This window comes from Psammomys obesus, unplaced genomic scaffold, assembly GCF_907164565.1.
Source record: "Psammomys obesus unplaced genomic scaffold, mPsaObe1.curated_primary_1811, whole genome shotgun sequence".
In the NCBI taxonomy this organism is placed as follows: domain Eukaryota; kingdom Metazoa; phylum Chordata; class Mammalia; order Rodentia; family Muridae; genus Psammomys; species Psammomys obesus.
Genome location: NW_026596129.1, coordinates 1,026,386 through 1,044,207, shown reverse-complemented (window position 1 = coordinate 1,044,207; position 17,822 = coordinate 1,026,386). Strand labels below are relative to the sequence as shown.

Here is a 17,822-nt window from a genome sequence, read left to right as displayed (position 1 = left end):
TATTACTCCCCTCTCCTCAGCGCCTCAGCTCCTCAGCTCCTCAGCTCCTCAGTTCCTCCGCTCCTCCTCCGCTCCTCCTCCGCTCCTCCTCCGCTCCTCCGCATCAGTCTCGGACCTAGAAGACGGACCACCACACAGGACGAATCTCCTGAACAGAGGTGAGGTCAAAAACTGTCTGAGAGCTCTGAGCCTCTTTGGGAAGCCTCCCTGGAGAGCTTCTCGGAGGCAGCATCCTTGGCCTCGGCTTTCTGCCTGATGTAGGGGTGCAGAGAGGAGGCCAAAGCTGCCTAGACTGCAGGTACTCAGGCAGGCAGGAGAAGGGAGGCGCTCAGCGGTCTGGCCTATCTCAACAGGAGTGCGGAAGGAAGGGCACAGGTGGCTAGGGGATGGAAGGAGGAGTGGTAATGGCTATGTTTGGGGATTTTCTGGGAAATGGGCCTGCTGTGGAAGAGCTGGGCAGGGACCCTGGGGGATGCCCCTTTCTAGAGCCTGGGGAAGGAAGAAGAATCTGCCTGGGCTGGGCTCTGGGGAGCTGAAGCCTTGTTTTCATGTTTCTCTCCTGATTTTCAGACACTAATACTGGGGCTGGCACAGAGCACTGTACAGCTGATCTTCCCAGGTAATTTGGATTTTGCACCTGTAGGTGTGGGAACTCTAGATGTGGGAACTCTGGACAGACTCGAATTTTGAGGTAGTGTTACCCAGGGGCACCTGGCCAACAGCCCACAGGCACAAGCCCTGAGAGCCCCAGACTGAAACAGAACGTCAAAACCTCTGGCTCTCAGAAGTCAATGGCTGTGCCTTTTCACTTAGCTGACCACTGTCCATTGTGCTTCCAGAATTCCAGGGAAGAGCAATAAGCTTAGCCAAGCCAATGCCTAGGAAGGTAAGGTAAAGTGAAAGGTGGGAAACGGGGTGAGGGGGTGATCATAGCTGAGCTGAACGGAGGATTGTGCCCAGTGCTTCCCTGAAATGTTAGTTATGACTAGTTCCATCTAACAAGGATCTGCCAAGACCCACTATAGCCAGGTTGTTACAGACTTCTCTGAGACCGATCAAAGAAGATGGCAAAAATCCTCTCCTCTACTGCTGCAGTTCTAGTGACAGAACACAGACTATAAGTCATAAACATTTTAAAATGGTAACTACATAGGTTGAATGAAAGAGAGTAAGAGCTGAACTTTTTTCAGAGACCCAGTTACAAGTTTACGTGCTGTGACTAGAAAAGGCCTGTGTTTTCAAAGGCAAGATTTCTCCTTAAACTTGAAGGTGATGAAAGAATAAGCCACATGGTTTTGTTTTGGAAGAATATTCTAGGAAGAAGGAATAGCTGGTACCAAGGCCCTGAGGTAAGAGTGCTCTGACTCATGTGAGGCTGAGCTCTGTGCCCAGTTTGACTGCAGCTGGGGGGTCTTGGGGATTAGGGAAAGGAGGGGTCAAATAGGCTTGTGAGTTTATTCTGACAGTCTGGATAAGACTGTGGACAGAAAAGGTCAGGATCTGAGCCACCTGTTCAGAGGATCCCTCAGCAAGCATCCATGGCTGGTGGTCCTATGTCTAACTGCCCCCTCTTCCTCCTCCTGGAACTCAACCCGTAGCTGCAGGGGAGTTCCATAAGGGCTTTGGCAGGCCAGGCTCCTCAGCTGTCCCTATCTGGCCATTCTACCCAGTGGGGAGTAAGGCAGGTAACTAAAGCCTCACAGCAGGAGCAGCAGGTGAGCTGAGAAGAGGTAGTTGGGGCTCTAAAGCGGCTAGACCCTAGGGAAAGTTAACCTTCATAACCCTCCTTGTGAATGAAAGGGCCCAAATTCCCCTTGTGATGTGACTAAGGAGGATTCAGAATGTCGTCTTTGCTGTTTATTTGGTGTGTTTCTGGTTTCTTTGGGGGAAGTGCCCCACCTGGTGGTTGCCTGTAGGTCTGAGAGCCACAGGTCCTTTATCTCTGCCAGGCTTCCCTGCAGTAGATAGCCTTCACCTTTTCACCCCCCTCTGCTCCTGCTCCATGAAAGCAGGGATGAGGGGAGCCACTGCTGGCCTGTGCTCAAGACCCCTTCCAAAGCCTAGTGGAATGGGGTTGCTGGATGTACAGGATGATCTATTTCCCATGTGCTTGCCCTGATACCAAATCTACTGGATATGCCTCAGGCAGGCCAAAGCTTATATGGGAATAAATCTGAGCTTCCAGGCTTAGCATCACCCTTCAGATTACCCTGTGTTCTGGAGGCTGACAAGGATAGCCAGTCCAGTGGGAAGAAGATGTTCTTCAGTTCCACCAGGCTTCTTCCAGATGCTTACACACACACACACGCACACGCACACGCACAGAGAGAGAGAGAGAGAGAGAGAGAGAGAGAGAGAGAGAGAGAGAATAGCGCGACCATCCAGAAGACTGGAGCTACCTAGGTTACCTGGGATCCTCCTGAGGACAGAGTTCGCTATGTCTCTGCAAGAGCTGAAATCATGACTGACTTTCAGTGAGTAGGTCTCAAGGACAGACACTGCTGTATATCCTCCTGTGTGACAGTCACTTCTAATGAGCCTATCCTTCCACAGGTAAAATCCTGTCCATGGGCCTGGCTCTAGGGTGACATAACAGCAGTGTACCTCCTCAAATGTGGGAAGGAATAAGCTGCCACTTGCTTCTGACTTTTCTGAAATGAATAGTGTCATTGCAGTACCGTTATGGTAGCAAATTTATGTTGTTTTTGTTTGGTGTGTGTGTGTGTGTGTGACAGAACGCACCATGATGCACACAAGATCAGAGGACAAATTTGGGAAGTCAGTTTCACCTACCATCTTGCTGAAGGTGAATCTTTCTTGTTTGTGCCAAGCTGCATAATCCAGGCTAGGCTGGCCCCCATGCTAGCAGACAGTTCTCCTGTCTCTATCTCCCATTTTACCTTGTGAATGCTGACCTTACAGCTTCAAACCATCATTTGTTTTGTTTGTTTAAAATATGGGTTCCAGGAATTAAATCCAGGTTGTCAGGCTTGCATGGCTAACAGTTTTACCTGTTGAGGCATCTCCCTGGATAATGCTGTTTATAAAAACAATAATTTTAATCCAAAACACTTGTAAATTTGGGTCATCTTCTCCACAACCCTTTAGTGTTGCAGAGTTCCCATAATGAAATGCACATGTGGCCTGTGGGCATCTTCTTTCCTTTTTTGTCTGTACATGTGTATATTTTCATGTGCGTGTCTATAAACCGAGGCTGGATGTCAATTTGGGGAAGTCTTACTGTATCAATTGCTGTCTACCTCAGGTCCTCCTGCTTACTAAGTAAGCACTGTATCATCTGAACCGTCTCCCCAATCTCCTTTCCCTCCTTTTTTTTTTTAACGAGTCAGGAGTCATTTAACGTAAAGGATACCATTTGTAGGGCTGAAAAGATGGCTCTGAAGTTAAGTGCACTTGTTGCACTTTCAGAGGACCTGAATTCCAGTCCCAGCACCACATGGCAGCTCACAACCATCTATAACTGCAATTCCAGGGGATTCAATAACCACTTCTGGACTCTGTGGGGGCTCTGGACTCTGATATACAGACATGCATACAGGCAAAACACCCATAGACATAAAATTATAAAATGCTTTTTTAATTAAAAGCACTATTTTAAAAGAAACAATTCAGTGACGTTCGGTGCTTTCACTGTGCTGCCCAGCCCTACCTATATCTAGTTCTGGAGCTTTTTCATTGAACTTTTTCATTTCAGTGAGGAAAACCCTGAATCCACTAAGTCATTCTTTATATCTGGTTTCTCAGCCCAGCTTTCTGGCTATGAATGTGCCTGTTTTGGACTCATTGTATTTTATAAAGATTAGGAGGATGGTGGTTCACTACTCATTGGCATTGTCACAAATTAAAGGCAGCAAGAATTCTCTTTTTGACACCCCTGAAGGAGAGAAAACAGCCATGTGGGACCACAGGGAGATGCATTTAGGACAGGGAAACTGTTAGGATATCTTGTACACAACAGGAATTGGGCCAGTTCCCTGTGGGTTAACTGGTAGGAGCCCCCTAGTTTTGTGGGAGCTAGTCCAATTGAGAACCTGATAGGAAGCAGATGGGTTGGGTATTTAGTGACCCAAGAGACTGGGACCTTAATATAAGACAATAGGAATGGAGGTTTAGCAAACTGTCTATAAAAGACAAAGATTTCAGCCACAACTAAAAACTAGGTCAAGGCAGCTCTTGTGAAATGCCATGTTACATCATATAAATGGAATTATACAATATGTGGTCATTTGTGTACAATTCTGACATTTTTAACTTAGCAAAATATCTGCAGGGTTCATCTATGTTGTAGAATACATCAGAATTTCCTTCCTTTTACAACCAAATAATACTCCATTGTTTTTGTATACCACATTTTGTTTATCCATTTGTGTGTTGATGGGTATGTAGGCAGTTTCTGCCTTTTGTCTAGTATGACTGCTATGAATGTGGGTGTATAGGTTTTTATGTAAACACCTGTTTTTAAAATCATTTTGAGTACACCCTCAGGATTGGAATTGCATGCTCAGGTGGTAACTGTGTTTAACTACTGAGTATCCATTGAAATGGATTTGTTTTGCTGGTGTTGGAGGAGAGTAAGAATTGTGTGTATGTATGTTTTGATATTGGAGGACATGCCAGTGCACATGTATGTGTGTAGCTATATATGGAGGCCAGGAGTAGACAGTAAGTGTCCTCTTTCACCACTCTCCACCTTATATATTGAGAGACCTTATATATGGGTCTCTTATACATGCAGGGCTGGCCAACTGGATTAGTGTAGTTACTTACACTTAGTGTAGCTACTTAGCTTGCTCCAAGGATCCTCTATCTCTGTTTCCTGTGTACTGGGATTACAAATGAGCCACCACATCCAGTTGGCATTCACTTGACACTTGAACTGTCTCCCTGTTGAGCCATCTCCCCAGCCACAAATGGGGTTTGTGTGTGTTCCTGTGTGTGCAGACACATGTGCGCATGTCCGTGTAAAGGGCAGAAGTACCTCAGATGCATTCCTTTGGAGCCATTCACTTTGTTTTTTGAAATATTTCTCCGTTAGCTGGGAGCTCGCCTAGTTGGCTAGGCTGACTGACCAGTGAGCCCCAGGAGTCTCCTGTCCACAGTTCCCCAGCACTGGGATTATAAAAGTATACCATCAGCTCAGATTTTCTACTTTTAGAGGTTTAATTATTTTACATGTGTGAATGTTCTGTGTGCATGTGCATACTATGTGAATGCCTGGTACCTTCAGAGGTCAGAAGTTGGCACCACATTTCCTGGAACTGGAAGTACAGATGGTTGTGAGACAACATGTAGGTGATGGACCAATCAACCTTGGGTCCCATAGAAGAGCAAAGGTCTCTTACCTATTGAACCATCCCTCCAGTCCCAGGCCTAGCTTCTTTGCATAGGTTTTGGATATGAAACTCAAATTCTCATGCTTGGAAGACAAGTATATTATTAATGAACCATTTCCTGGCCCTATTCAAATGGTTTCTACAGTTCTTTTTTTCTTTTGAACATTGTTATTCAGCTTCATATTACAGTAAGAAAAAGCTTGATACAGTCAGCTTTAGGGATGCTTTCATCCCTAAAGGGTCGCTTTGGCTTACAGGTTTGGAGCTTTCATCTTGCTAATCTATGCCATGGCTTTGGACCTGTGGCAGAGCACATCAATGTGGTAGAGCAAAACCACTCTCAGTATCACAAAGAAGAAAAAAGAAGAGACCAGAACTCCACTATCCATTTTGACAGCATTCTGACAATGACATAAAGACGTCCCAGTAAGCTGCATTTCCTAAAGGTTCCATTGCCACTTGTGCTGGTTCATTTTCATTGTCAAGTGGACTAGATTTGGAATTACCTAACAGACTTCTGGGCATGTCTATGGGGATATTTCCACAGAGACTTAACCAAGGAGTGAGAGCTCACCCTAAATATAGGTGGTACTGTCCCATGAGCTAGAGTTCTGAACTGAATACAAAGGGAGAAAAGAGGAGCTAGAAAGATGGCTCAGCACTTAGGAGTACTTCCTCTTTATCCAGAGGACCCAAGTCCACTTCCCAGAACCCATATCTAGTAGTTCACAACAGCCTGTAATGCCAGCACCAGGGGGGTCATCTCTAGGCAATTGTACTCAGGTACACATTCTGCCACATAAACACACATACACACATTTAAATTTAAAAGCATTTTTACAGGAAAAAAGATAAACTGAACTCAGAACTACAATTCTGTTTTCTGGGTGGGGACACAAATAATCAGCTACCTTAGGCACTTGCTACCATGCCTTTCCCTCTGTGATGGACAATATACCATCAAATTGTGGGTGAAAATAACCTCTTAGGTTGTGTTCATCAGCTATTTTGTCACAGCAAAGAAAAACGCAACTCATGCCCCTCCCAATATCACTTCCCTGAGGATAGAGATGATAATAATGATAATACTTGGGCCTTTCTATATCTTCCATACAAAAACTATAGAAAACATGGTCAAGTGTACTGGCAGACAGAAAGAGAATGGTGAAGCTCAGGTTTAGCAGTGGTCACCATCTTGCCTTATTTACTTTATTGTTGTTGTTTGTTCATGGACTATCTTAAACTGAGCAGTATATCATTTTTCTCAACTGTTTCAATATGAACCTTTTTTAAAAGAATATTTTCTTCTGTGTCTCAGTGCTGCTATCCACCCAACATGTGAACACTGGTGATTACTCCTGCCCCATCCTCTGGTAGGCACCTCACAGTCTCCATCATCTCCAGTGACTTTGATGATTCTGTTCTTCATACCAACATCTTAGGACTAAGTCTCTTATCACCCACAGAAAAGTATTCCATACATGATACTAGTTTGCAGATACCTGTAGCTGGAGTTGTAGGTGGATTGAGATACCTGATGTGGGTGCCAGGAACTGAACTCAGATCCTCTGGAAGAGCATCAAATCCTCTGAACCAGTGAGCCATCTCTCCAGTCCCTTAAATGATCTTTGGTGTGATTTACAGAAATTTCATCAGAAACACAAACTTATAATTAGTCATTGTTAACTTATGGGTCCCGAGGGCAACTTAAAAGCTGTGTAAATATGTGGCTGTCCTTGTCCTCCCCGTACTCTATCCCCTCTTCATCTCTCCTGTGACCTTATCATTGGGAAAAAAAACTGTAGTCACCCATCAGACCATAATGAAAACTCTTTTGTCCCATTGGCCCTCTGGACTTCTTTCTGCTTTCTCTGTTGCTCCACTCAGGACTTTCATGTTGTCAGTTTCATGTCTGATAATAGCATTCTTGAAGTAAATGGTCATTTGCCTAACTAGTTTCTACATAAGTTACCTTTGTCTACTCTGTCAACCCTAAAGTCCTTGGCATGAGAACCAACTCCCTGCAGTCTCACTGCTTGTGTCTGTTGTCTCAATTCTTGGCAACACGAACACCAATGAGGCAGAGGCCATATGTCCTGGGCCTTTTATTGCCTATGTGCCCTTGCAACCACATTGCCACTCACAGCCTGACACTCACCTCTTTGCAGAGCCCATACACATGTCTAGTAGATCCCACTTCTGTGCCTCACAATGGCCTACTCTTTTCTTTCTACTCACTAACAACTCTCACTCTGAACCTGGAGGTTGTATGTGTGTGCTTGGAGTGTTTTTTTTTTTTTTAACATGGACCAAACACTAAAGGAAGAGGAACCATAAACACAGCATCCAGGAATGTCTGGAAAGTTGAAGGGATAGGATTATGGGCAGAAGAAAGAGATTTAAGAAAAGAAAAAAGTTGAGAGAGGGTAGGGAGATGGCTTAGTGGTTTAGAACACTGGCTGCTCTTTCAGATGATCGGGGATTGATTCCCAGCACCCACATGGTGGCTAACAACCATCTATAATTCCAGTCCCAGGTGACCTGACACCCTCTTCTGGCTTCCTCAGGCACAGGACATACACATCGTACTTAGACATACATGCAGTCAAAATAAAATAAAAAATAATTTTTAAAAAGAAGGTAATGACAAAGAGAAAGCATAGGCAGGCTCTTTTGGAAGGCTGGTCAGTGGTCCCAGGCATGTGTGCAAAACTAGTGATCCCTGAATCTTGGCCCACTGAATGGGAGCTAGAAAACCTGGAAACTAAGTTTGGGAATGTGTTGAGGGCTGAATTGCATTGTGTCTCTAAAAATGATAGCTTGATGTCCCATCCCCAACTGCCTGGGAAGAGACCTTTACTTAGAAGTAGGTTTTTGTGGATGTAAGTAAGGTTAAAGTGAGGATATATCTCCAAGTAGTGTCATGTAAGACAAAGGGAAATTTGGATCCAAGAGCACATGGAGAAAACAGCCATGTGAAGATTCAGGCAAAGATTGGAAGGATGCAGCTCCAAGTTAAGGATCACTGGATACCACCTGATGGCTGATGGAGGCAAAAAGAAGCAGCCTTCAGAAGGGAGGAAGGATAAACCAGACCTCAGGCTTCCAGCCTGCACAACTGGGAGAAAATATGCATGTGTGTTTTTAAGACCCCTCTAGCATGTGGTACTTTGTTCCAGTGACCCCATCAAGCTGTAAGAAAGGTATGATCAGCGGCCTAGGGTGAAGCATTCAGAGTGAGAGAGACCATTGCTTCTTTCTGCAAGGAGGTTGCAGGTACTGAGCCTGTGGGCTCCTGGAGACGAAATACACCCTTTCTTTGCAACCTATCTCACTCTCACACACACATACCACAGTCTTGCCTTGCTAATATTTGACAGGAAAAATAAATCGGGTTTTGAAGCAAGCCGAGGTTGGCTTTTGGGCAGCCACAGACTGCACCAGGACAATCTGATTTCACTGTGCTTCTTTACATTTCTCTCAGCCTTTCAGCTGTGCTGCGGTTGGAGTCCTGACTATGGCTGCCATTCTTCTGAGGGCAAAGCCCAAGGTAAATTAGTTAGCCTCTTCTTCACTGTCCCAGAATTTTCCCTGAGCAGTTTCCATCTGCTGCTATGCATGGATCCTGGACCTTTCAGGCCAAGAGAAAGCTTTGCTGCCCCTAACCCCTGCAGAATGCTGCTCTTCAGAGTTCCCTTTGCTAGGGTTTCCATGTCTGTCTGTTCCTCTTTCCTGGGATAGGATTCTTGCTGCCAAGTCTCTCCTTACTGTTGAACTCTCTTGGGACAATGAGATCCCATGTTTCATTGTTTGCACCTAAGCTTAACCTGGAATTTAATTCCCTAACACATAAATGGCTTATTTTAGGTGTCAGTATCTTTTGAGGATGTGTCTGTGTACTTTACAAAGACAGAATGGAAGCTTCTGGATCTCAAACAGAGGAACCTCTACAAACAGGTGATGCTGGAGAACTACAGCCATTTGGTGTCAGTGGGTAAGTTACCCTAGCATATACTCATACTCAGTCCTACCTGCTTTGTCTCTGGACTCCAGTTCTGAATTTTCTTGCTTGTTGATTACTATGAATCCAAGAATACTTACATTTCTTTATCTGACCCATACATACCTTGCAGCTATGCTATCAAAAAGGTGTTCTTCTAAAGAGTTTGGGGTTTTGAATGCTCAGCATAAAATCAGTTAACAACCTGTCAGAATCATTTTGCATTTAAAATCATAGATTGCCAAAATATTTTTTATTGAAAAATAGACATCAATTACACTGGAATATTTACTTGCAGTGTTTTAGACTCATTTTTACAGATGTATTTGACATTCAACCTGCTTCATAAAAGTTAACAACGTCTTCCATCTACACTGGCCCTGAGGCCCCATACTAGGACTAGTCAGTGCACTTGGTTCTAAGCCTGGAGAAATGTAGGCAGAAGCTGGGGCAAGTTCCTGCCAGCTATTCTTTCCTTACTTCAACACTGTCCATTCTCTTATCTTTGTGCATGTACAAGAGGATGTCCATCTTGCCAATTCCAGACAAAACCACCATTCTCAAGCTTTATGGATGTACTCAAAAGCACTAAGAAGTGAGTGACAGGAGTAATCTGTCCCAACTTCTTCTTCTAGTGAACATTATCTACGCTGGGGCCTTACTTTTTGCTGCCATCTTCCTAGCTTAGATGGCTCTGTGACCACGCCTATCATCTGACTCCTTGGAGAGGAACTGGTTCTTTCCCTGGGTCCTCTCTGACCATCAAGAGAAAGCTGTGGACATATCTTCCCAGAAGACATCAGGAATTCTCACTTGAGTTTAGTAGAGAAACGTGCTGCTTCCAAGCACATAACTAGGGTATACTTTCTGGTGAATTCTTTGCTGACTGAAGACAGAGGCTGAGCTCTGTTTAAGTATTATTCTGTCCTTAGCTAGACAGGTGATGATTATCTTCATTTCTATCAACAGGATTTGCTATCTCCAAGCCTAACCTGGTATCCCAGCTGGAACGAGGGGAGAAGCCCTGGATTACAGAGGGCAGAATGGGGACTGCAGCAGGATCCTGTACTGGTAAGCAAGACCCCCTCAGCCAGATGGCTAGTGTCGAGGGTAAAAAGTAAGCGCTGGCCTGAGGAAAGTGATGTGAACTGAAACTTAGAGTAAGAAGTCCTCTTTAGTGAAGTCAGTCTCCCCAGTGTTCCACTCCCTTCCTTGCTGGAACTGGATGAAAAGAGACCATCTGCACTGTGTTTCCCACTAGCTCCACCCCACTTTCCAGAATATCCTCTTTCTGTAGTCCCTTCTGCCTGTCTGATAGTGTTTTAACCTCTCCCACTCCCCAGTTCCTTGATGGGGAGATGAAAAGGAGGAAAATGCTCCAAAGGAGCCCCAGGGAAGTGACACTGTTTGTGACTGTGTCATTACAGGCATTACAGGGAATGGGATAAAGAGCAAGACTTCGACTTCCAAGCCAAAACTTTTTGGAAGAGGTCTCCTTGGAGACACCTCAGGATCCTCATTGCAAAGGCGTCCTCACGACTTCAGGCCAAATCCAATGCTAAGGTATCAGCACTCCAGAATCGCTGAGAAGCGGTATCTGTGTCAGCAGTGTGGAAAATCCTTCAGCCGCAGCTTCAATCTCATCAAGCACCGGATTGTCCACAGCCATGAAAAACCTTATGAGTGCAGCGAGTGCGGGAAGCTGTTCCGGCGTAACTGGGCACTGCTGGAGCATCAGCGTATCCACAGCGGCGACAAGCCCTATGAATGTGGAGAGTGTGGCAAGACCTTCACGCGCAGCTCCAACCTCGTCAAGCACCAGATCATCCACAGCAGCGAAATGCCATTCGTGTGCCACTTGTGCGGGAAGGTGTTCCGGCGCAACTTTGCCCTGCTTGAGCATGCACGCATTCACAGTGGTGAGCGGCCTTACGAGTGTGGGGAGTGTGGCAAGTCGTTCAGCCGAAGCTCCAACCTCATCGAGCATCAGCGCATCCACAGCAGCCGGAAGCCCTATGTCTGCCAGGAGTGTGGCAAGGCCCACAAGGCTATCTCGCAGCTCATCCACCACCGGCGCAGCCACCGCAACGACAAGCCCTTTGCCTGCCGTGAGTGCGGCAAGGCTTTCCGCGGCCACTCGGGGCTCAGCCAACACCAGCGGGTGCACAGTGGTGAGAAGCCCTACAAGTGCAGCGAATGCGGCCGGGCCTTTGGTCGCCGGGCCAACCTCTTCAAGCACCAGGTGGTTCATGGCGGGGTGCAGCTTGGCGGTCGAGGCAAGGAGCTCAGGCGTGGATGCATGCATCTGGAGCATCGGTGGGCGTCCCGAGGGCCGCAGCCCCAGGAGGCAGGGGAAGGCAGCTCGGCTGACCCCCAACCTGTCGACACCAATGAGAAGCCCCAAGTGTGTGAGCGCTGCAGCCAGGTGTTTGAGAACAAGTTGCTGCTGTGTCGCCACTTGCGCATCCACGATGATGAAGACGACAAGAAACAGAAGCCTTTTACAGGGAGCATGTCAGCTTTGGAGGAGAAGTCACTGTTGAGCCAACATCTAGAAGCCCAGCCCGAAGAGGGAAGCGACAGTGAAAACAGTGAGGTTTTCCTGTATGATGAAAAGGCCCAGGGTCCATCTTCACCTTGAGGCCTAAATACGGCAGCAACTCAGAATGGCAGGGTGGCCCCTTCCCCCACTGTGAAACAGAAAAGCTATTCAGAATGACAGCGAGCACACACATAGCCCCCACCCAGTATAGTCTGCCCTACTCCTTTCCCTGACGGGTAGAAAAGGAAAGTTCCCTCCCTAGTCCTTAATGATAAAATTGATGCCTAGAGATTGCACAGGAAGATGGCTCCTCGAGGAGCCTAGACAGGGTACTTCTGTGTGTGCTTGGATGTGTGAGTGCCTGTGTGAGTGGGGTCTCCACGTGAGCAGATTTGTATAATACAGAGTTGGTCTTTCCTATCTACATGAGAATTGCCTGATGTGGTTAGGAGGGAAGCAACAGTGTCCACCAACTCTAAGTACAGTTACCTTGAAGTTTACAGAGAGATGACCCATGTCCTTTCCCTTGTTTAATGTGAGGTGGTTTTCCTCCTCTTAAGAGGTTTTTTGTGTTTCCAGGTAGAATATACTGAACGCACTTTATTACATTAAAAGTTTATAAATTGAGGGGGTTCTAAAATTAACCTGCAGTCCTGGAGCGCTAGCTGGACCCTATGTGAAAACTTAGACTCTATGTATGTGATCCCTGCTGCTGCTTGGAGGGTCTGTACCAAACTTGCAGAGAAGTTAAGGCCCAGAGATCCTGTGGGTCTCCTTTTTTTGGGGGGGAAGGGAGCCCCTTTCCTCTGGTCCCCACAAAAGAAGGGTCTAGGTAATACATGACAGCATTTACAACCCCAACATCCTGCTAGCTTCAGTCTCCTCCCTTCCCACTCAGTGAAGGCCATACTGGTCTCTTTGTGTTGCTCTTACCTGCTGCCCCAGTGCCTAAAGTTTGTCTGTTAATCTCTTTCAGGCAACCCGTTGTGTAGTGATGACAGGTTTTGAATTTGCACTTAGATGGCACCTGAAAGGAATGTGGCCAGACAGTTCTTTCAGACAGAGGACATTTCTTAGAATATTAAGGTTGCCATTATTTTAATATTCTTTTGTTTGAGGGTAACAGTTGAAAATGGAGATTGCTGTTGTTGTTGTTGTTGTTGTTATTGTTGTTGTTGTTACCTTTATAAAAATTCCTCAGACAGATGGTGTGGCTCAGAGGTGGAGTATATGCCCAACAGACCGAAGACCATGTGTTCCAGCCTGCCCCCTGCCTCCTGCCCCCTGCCCCCAGAAAAGTTCAGACACGAGAAAGGGGCCTTCCCAGCCCGTGACTGATTAGTGGGGTGGCAAACCTGGCCCTCCAAGTGATGATATTACATTCTTGTCTTCCCTTAAGTCTGGATGACTTGCCAAATGGCACTTTATTGAGAACTAAGGAGGTGTTTTACAGGGAAACCTGTGGCAGTTCTTTTCCACCTGTGCTGTCTCCAGAAGCCTGGGAAATCTGTCCCTTCGTATACTCAGCTCAGCATCCTGGTCAGCAAGCTACTTTCCAGCCCTTTCCTATCCAAGGGCCAAGAAAGATTTTGTCACAAATGCTGCCTGAGGGCAGGTTAGTGATAGAGATAGAGATTGCTGAGGTACCCTCCCTGCCAGGTGAGTGAGGTTCACAGATAATTACCTCCTGACAAGAGAGTATGGGAAGACCTGGAAACCATGGATGCTTATTAAGATCCTGGTCACAGAATAACTTCACACACACACACACACACACACACACACACACACACACATGCACACACACACATGGACATACACTTTATGTATATAAAATATTTTTTGTAAAGTTCTAGTTTGTAACTTTTATCTCCATGTCCTCTAGTAGATCCCCATTTTTATGTATTGTGATTGCTTTTTTGTGAGCTTGCAGCCATGTGTCCTGCTCAGCCTTGTGTCTGTACTCCAAGCCCATTGCTGGGCACTAGTGAAAGAGCCTTGCTCTCCTGGTGGGCTGGACAAAAAAAAAAAAAAAAAAAAAAAGACAGCTACTTGGAAACTGCTCACTCATGTGGAAAAGGGCTGTTCCCAAGATTAAAGTAAACCAACAAGTAATGGGTTCAAGGTCAAAAGCAAGAGTCAAGTCTGAGTAGAAAGCCTAGAGTGATGCTAGGATTATTGAGCAGCGGTTGTTTCCCATATAGGAGGGCCTGCCCTAGTTCACAGGATGCAGGCTTTTTACCGGGCCACAGTGTAGGGAAGGGCAGCAGTGTAGAACTACATAGTGGTTGGCTTCAGTGGCTCCTGGAGGCAGTCAAAAGTATCAGCCATTTTGGTTTCCCAGTAGAAAGGAAATACTAAGACCAGGATCTTTTAAGTTCCTGGTGATGTAATTGTTCAGTCTCTGCTAGGGATGGCACAGATACAGGAAACTCGGCCTAAGCCTCTTGCAGAGCAGGTGCCTACAGTGAGAGGCCTTGTGCAGGCTCTGTCACGTGCTCTTGGGTGTTTATTTCCATGGCTCTAGGAAGTGAATGCATGATACCTCTCCTCCAAGCCAGCCACCAGCTTCTATACCCAAGGATAAGTCCCAAGAGGAAGGATCATCTGTAGTCATTTTCAGCAGAAAGTGGGGTCTACAGGTAGAGATGTAGAGCACTCCAGAGTGGAGTGCCCTGAAATGCTCCACAGTCCCCAGTGGCTGCCTACATCTATAGCAACACATCTCTTTATTAGTTTTCTACTTTAGTTCCTGTTCCTAGATGTTTTCAGCAAGGCAGATAGGAGTAGCGAGTTCTCTCAGGTATGGTAATCAGGTATGTAAAATGAACAGAACAAGTTCTCCAGGAATAAAGTCAGAGTAACCAAAGGAACACTTATGCTTTCCCTTATTTTGTGCCTGAAAATTATGCTCCATCCCTTGTGCTGGATGGGGAATGGGGCTGATCATTCATTTGTGTGTATTGAGAGGCAACTAGATTGTAAAAGCTTAAACTATCAAAACTGCTGTTTTCCTGTCCTACTTCCATATACTTTACTTTTGGACCATTTGCCTTGTAAGACTTTGGGTGCTTTTTCAGGTGCTGTGTGAATGTCCTGGCAAGTGTCTCCAGGAAACTGATAGATGGACTTCTCTGAATTTATCATGAGGTAGAATTTTTTCAACATTTTTGTTGGTTAAAAAGAAAAGACAGTCACTTGGAAACGCCCCCCTCCCAAGTAGAGAGGGGCTGTTCCCAGGATTAAAGTAAACAGACAGGTAGTGAATTCAAGGTCACAAGCAAGAATCAATTCTGAGCTAGAAAGAGCTTAGAGTGATGCTAGAATTATTAGGGAGGGGTTGTTTCTCATGTGGGAGGGCCTGCCATGGTCTACTCAGTACAGGCTTCTCACAGGGCCCCATACTGCAACTCTGAGACCAGGCCTGCCTAACAGGTTCCTAAACAGAAAGCTTATTACTCTCCTAATAGGCACACTATGCCTGTCTTTCTGTTTCTGTGTTTGTTTGTTGGTTTTTTTTTTTTGTTGTTGTTGTTGTTGTTTCTGCTACCAAGTTTCAGACAGCATGGAATCACCCACCCTCACAGCTTTCCAAACAGGAAGTAGAATATAGGGACTTTAGGTGTTTGTGTGTGGAGTTGCTGAAAAGTGCTTTGGTAGAGAGTGGAGAGGATGTAGCGTATTAGGGAAGCCCAGATTGCACACAGGTTTCTTGAAGGCAGTTCTGCATCAGTAACTCAGTCTAGAGTCTGAAGTACCTAGGATGCCATGTGTAGAAATTCAGACCCTAGCTGGTTCCAGATGAGAAACAATTTTCCTAAACATGAAGTGAAGAAAAATTAGTATAAAGGAGAACTGCTATGGGGTGTGAGTTAACACCTCACCAGCCACTATGGTCAAAGAGATGGCCACCGTGAAGAGGTACTGTAAAAGAAGGAGTTGGGGGATTCCACCCACTTTCCTAGGAGTCCCCAATTGCCTTGCCATTTTTAGCTGGCTTCATATTTTGTGAGTCCCAATTCATCTGTGATTCCACAAAACAATGGCTCTCTGAGACTCCTGGACACTTATTTGTGAGGGGAGTTTCTTTGGAGGCTGTTGTTTTAAGCCTGTATAACCCAAGCAGGCCTTTGACTCTTAATTTTCCTGTCTCTACCTCCTACATGCTGGAATTACAGGTTTGAGCCACAATGCCTGCCTTCTGCAGATTCTTATGGTCTTATACTGAAAGTAAAGTCAAGTTCAAGGCCTTGCATGTTTATTGGGAGAACAGTACCTCCTTTGGTGTTCAGCGGAGCTAAGCCTGGTCCCTCTCCACCACCTGGGAATGCTGAGAACAGAAATGAAGGCCTGCTATTCATCTGGAGGCTCCTGATGCATTAATGCCTTTTGGAAGACTGACGGGGGTAGAGTTTATACAGCTTAAAGTGTGCAACTGTGGATGAATTGTGTCTATACCCTTAAAACAATCCCTGATGTCAAGTCAGTGAGCACTCAGCATCTTAGCCAATAACTCCTTTCTGCTCCTCCCTATCCCCTATCCTTACAACTGCTGTTCTATCACTAGTGATTAACTTCTGTATAAATGGATGTCCACAGTATGTGTCTGGCCTCTCAGTGCCAGTTTTTAAATGTTTTCAGGTGTTTGTGTGTATATCCACTTCATATTTATCCCATTGTATACATGGCCTCCAATACTTGTTGATGCCTGTATATTTACATAATATATTTACATTATATTTACATTCTTTCCAGTTTGAGACAAATAAAGCTGCTCTGAGTATTTGTAGGCACATTCCAGTGTAAATGTGTTTTTATTTCCCTTGAGTACATAAGAGTGGAATAGCTGGTTCATATGGTGACGCATTGTTTAACTTGGGAAAGAACTGCCAAACTTTTCCAAGGTAGTTGCATTATTTCTTATCCGCAATACCTGTTGTATTAGCATTCCAGTTTAGTCCACCCTCACCCACACTTGTTTGTTTGTCTGTCTTAGTGTGGCCATGCCAGTGTGTGGTAAGTATTGTGATTTTGATTTGCATTTCCTTCATGACTAAAACATTGAACATCTTTGCATGTACTTGTTGGCCATTCATGTTTCCTTTAAGAATTGTGTTTATCTCTTGCCCATTTTAATTGAATTGTTTGTCTTCTTGTCAAGAATTAGAGTTCTTAACATCAGATTTTCATCAACTATGTTTGAACAAACATTTTCTTTCAAACTATGTATTTTAAATTTTTAGTTTGTATTTTGGGGTCACAATGAAGAACTCTTATTAGAAAAAGTCACTGAGGCATTATCTTATGTTTGCCTATAGAATTTTTTTATGACTTGGATTTTGTTGTTGATAGTTTTGGGGGTTTGTTTTGTTTACTTGGGTTCTGTTTTGCTGTTTAATTTTTCAGCCCTATGTTGCCTGAGCTTGTTTTGAACTCCTGGAGTCAAGTGATTCTCCTGCCTCCAACTCTGGAGTGCCACCAGGCTCAGCTTTGAACTCCTGTTACAGCAGAATATTCTCCCCTCCTTTCTTCACAAAGGCTTTTAAATAAAAGGGTGCTAGGACTGAAAACAGAAAGCCTCGATAGGAGGTGTAATCACTCTGGGAGCAGTATGGTCATGGCAAGTTACCAGCCTGCTCCTGTTTCCTATCAGTGCAGAGTTTTGATAACCACTTTTGAGAGAAATTGAGAAAATTAAAAGATCGTTTCCCTTTAACATCAAACAACCCACACTGCAAACTGTGTAATACTTACTTTCTGGACTTTCCCTCTTAATTTCAAGGTGTTTGGGAGAACCAAACAAAATTGAATGGGCCTAACATCCCTGCTGCCCCAAGAGGTTGCTATGAGAGCATCTCTTTGCCCTCTGTATGCTCAGTGTGAACACAGTAGAGATTTGGATGTGGAAGCTAAGAAAAAAATAGCA

At 45.1% G+C, this 17,822-nt stretch overlaps 1 protein-coding gene across 2 annotated transcripts; it reads left to right on the top strand.

Annotated features, from left to right (window-relative positions):
- On the top strand, nucleotides 1–16,683 carry Zfp92 (ZFP92 zinc finger protein). 2 transcript variants are annotated; one of them, XM_055591869.1, is made up of 6 exons: nucleotides 1–158; nucleotides 571–619; nucleotides 8,839–8,904; nucleotides 9,222–9,348; nucleotides 10,324–10,425; nucleotides 10,782–16,683. In XM_055591869.1, exons 3-6 carry the CDS (start codon nucleotides 8,872–8,874, stop codon nucleotides 11,993–11,995), a joined length of 1,476 nt encoding a protein of 491 aa, XP_055447844.1. In that variant the 5' UTR covers nucleotides 1–158; nucleotides 571–619; nucleotides 8,839–8,871; the 3' UTR covers nucleotides 11,996–16,683. The 2 variants fall into 2 exon arrangements, with proteins under 2 accessions (XP_055447844.1, XP_055447846.1); XM_055591871.1 differs by lacking the exon at nucleotides 571–619.
- Nucleotides 16,684–17,822: the final 1,139 nt, after the last annotated feature.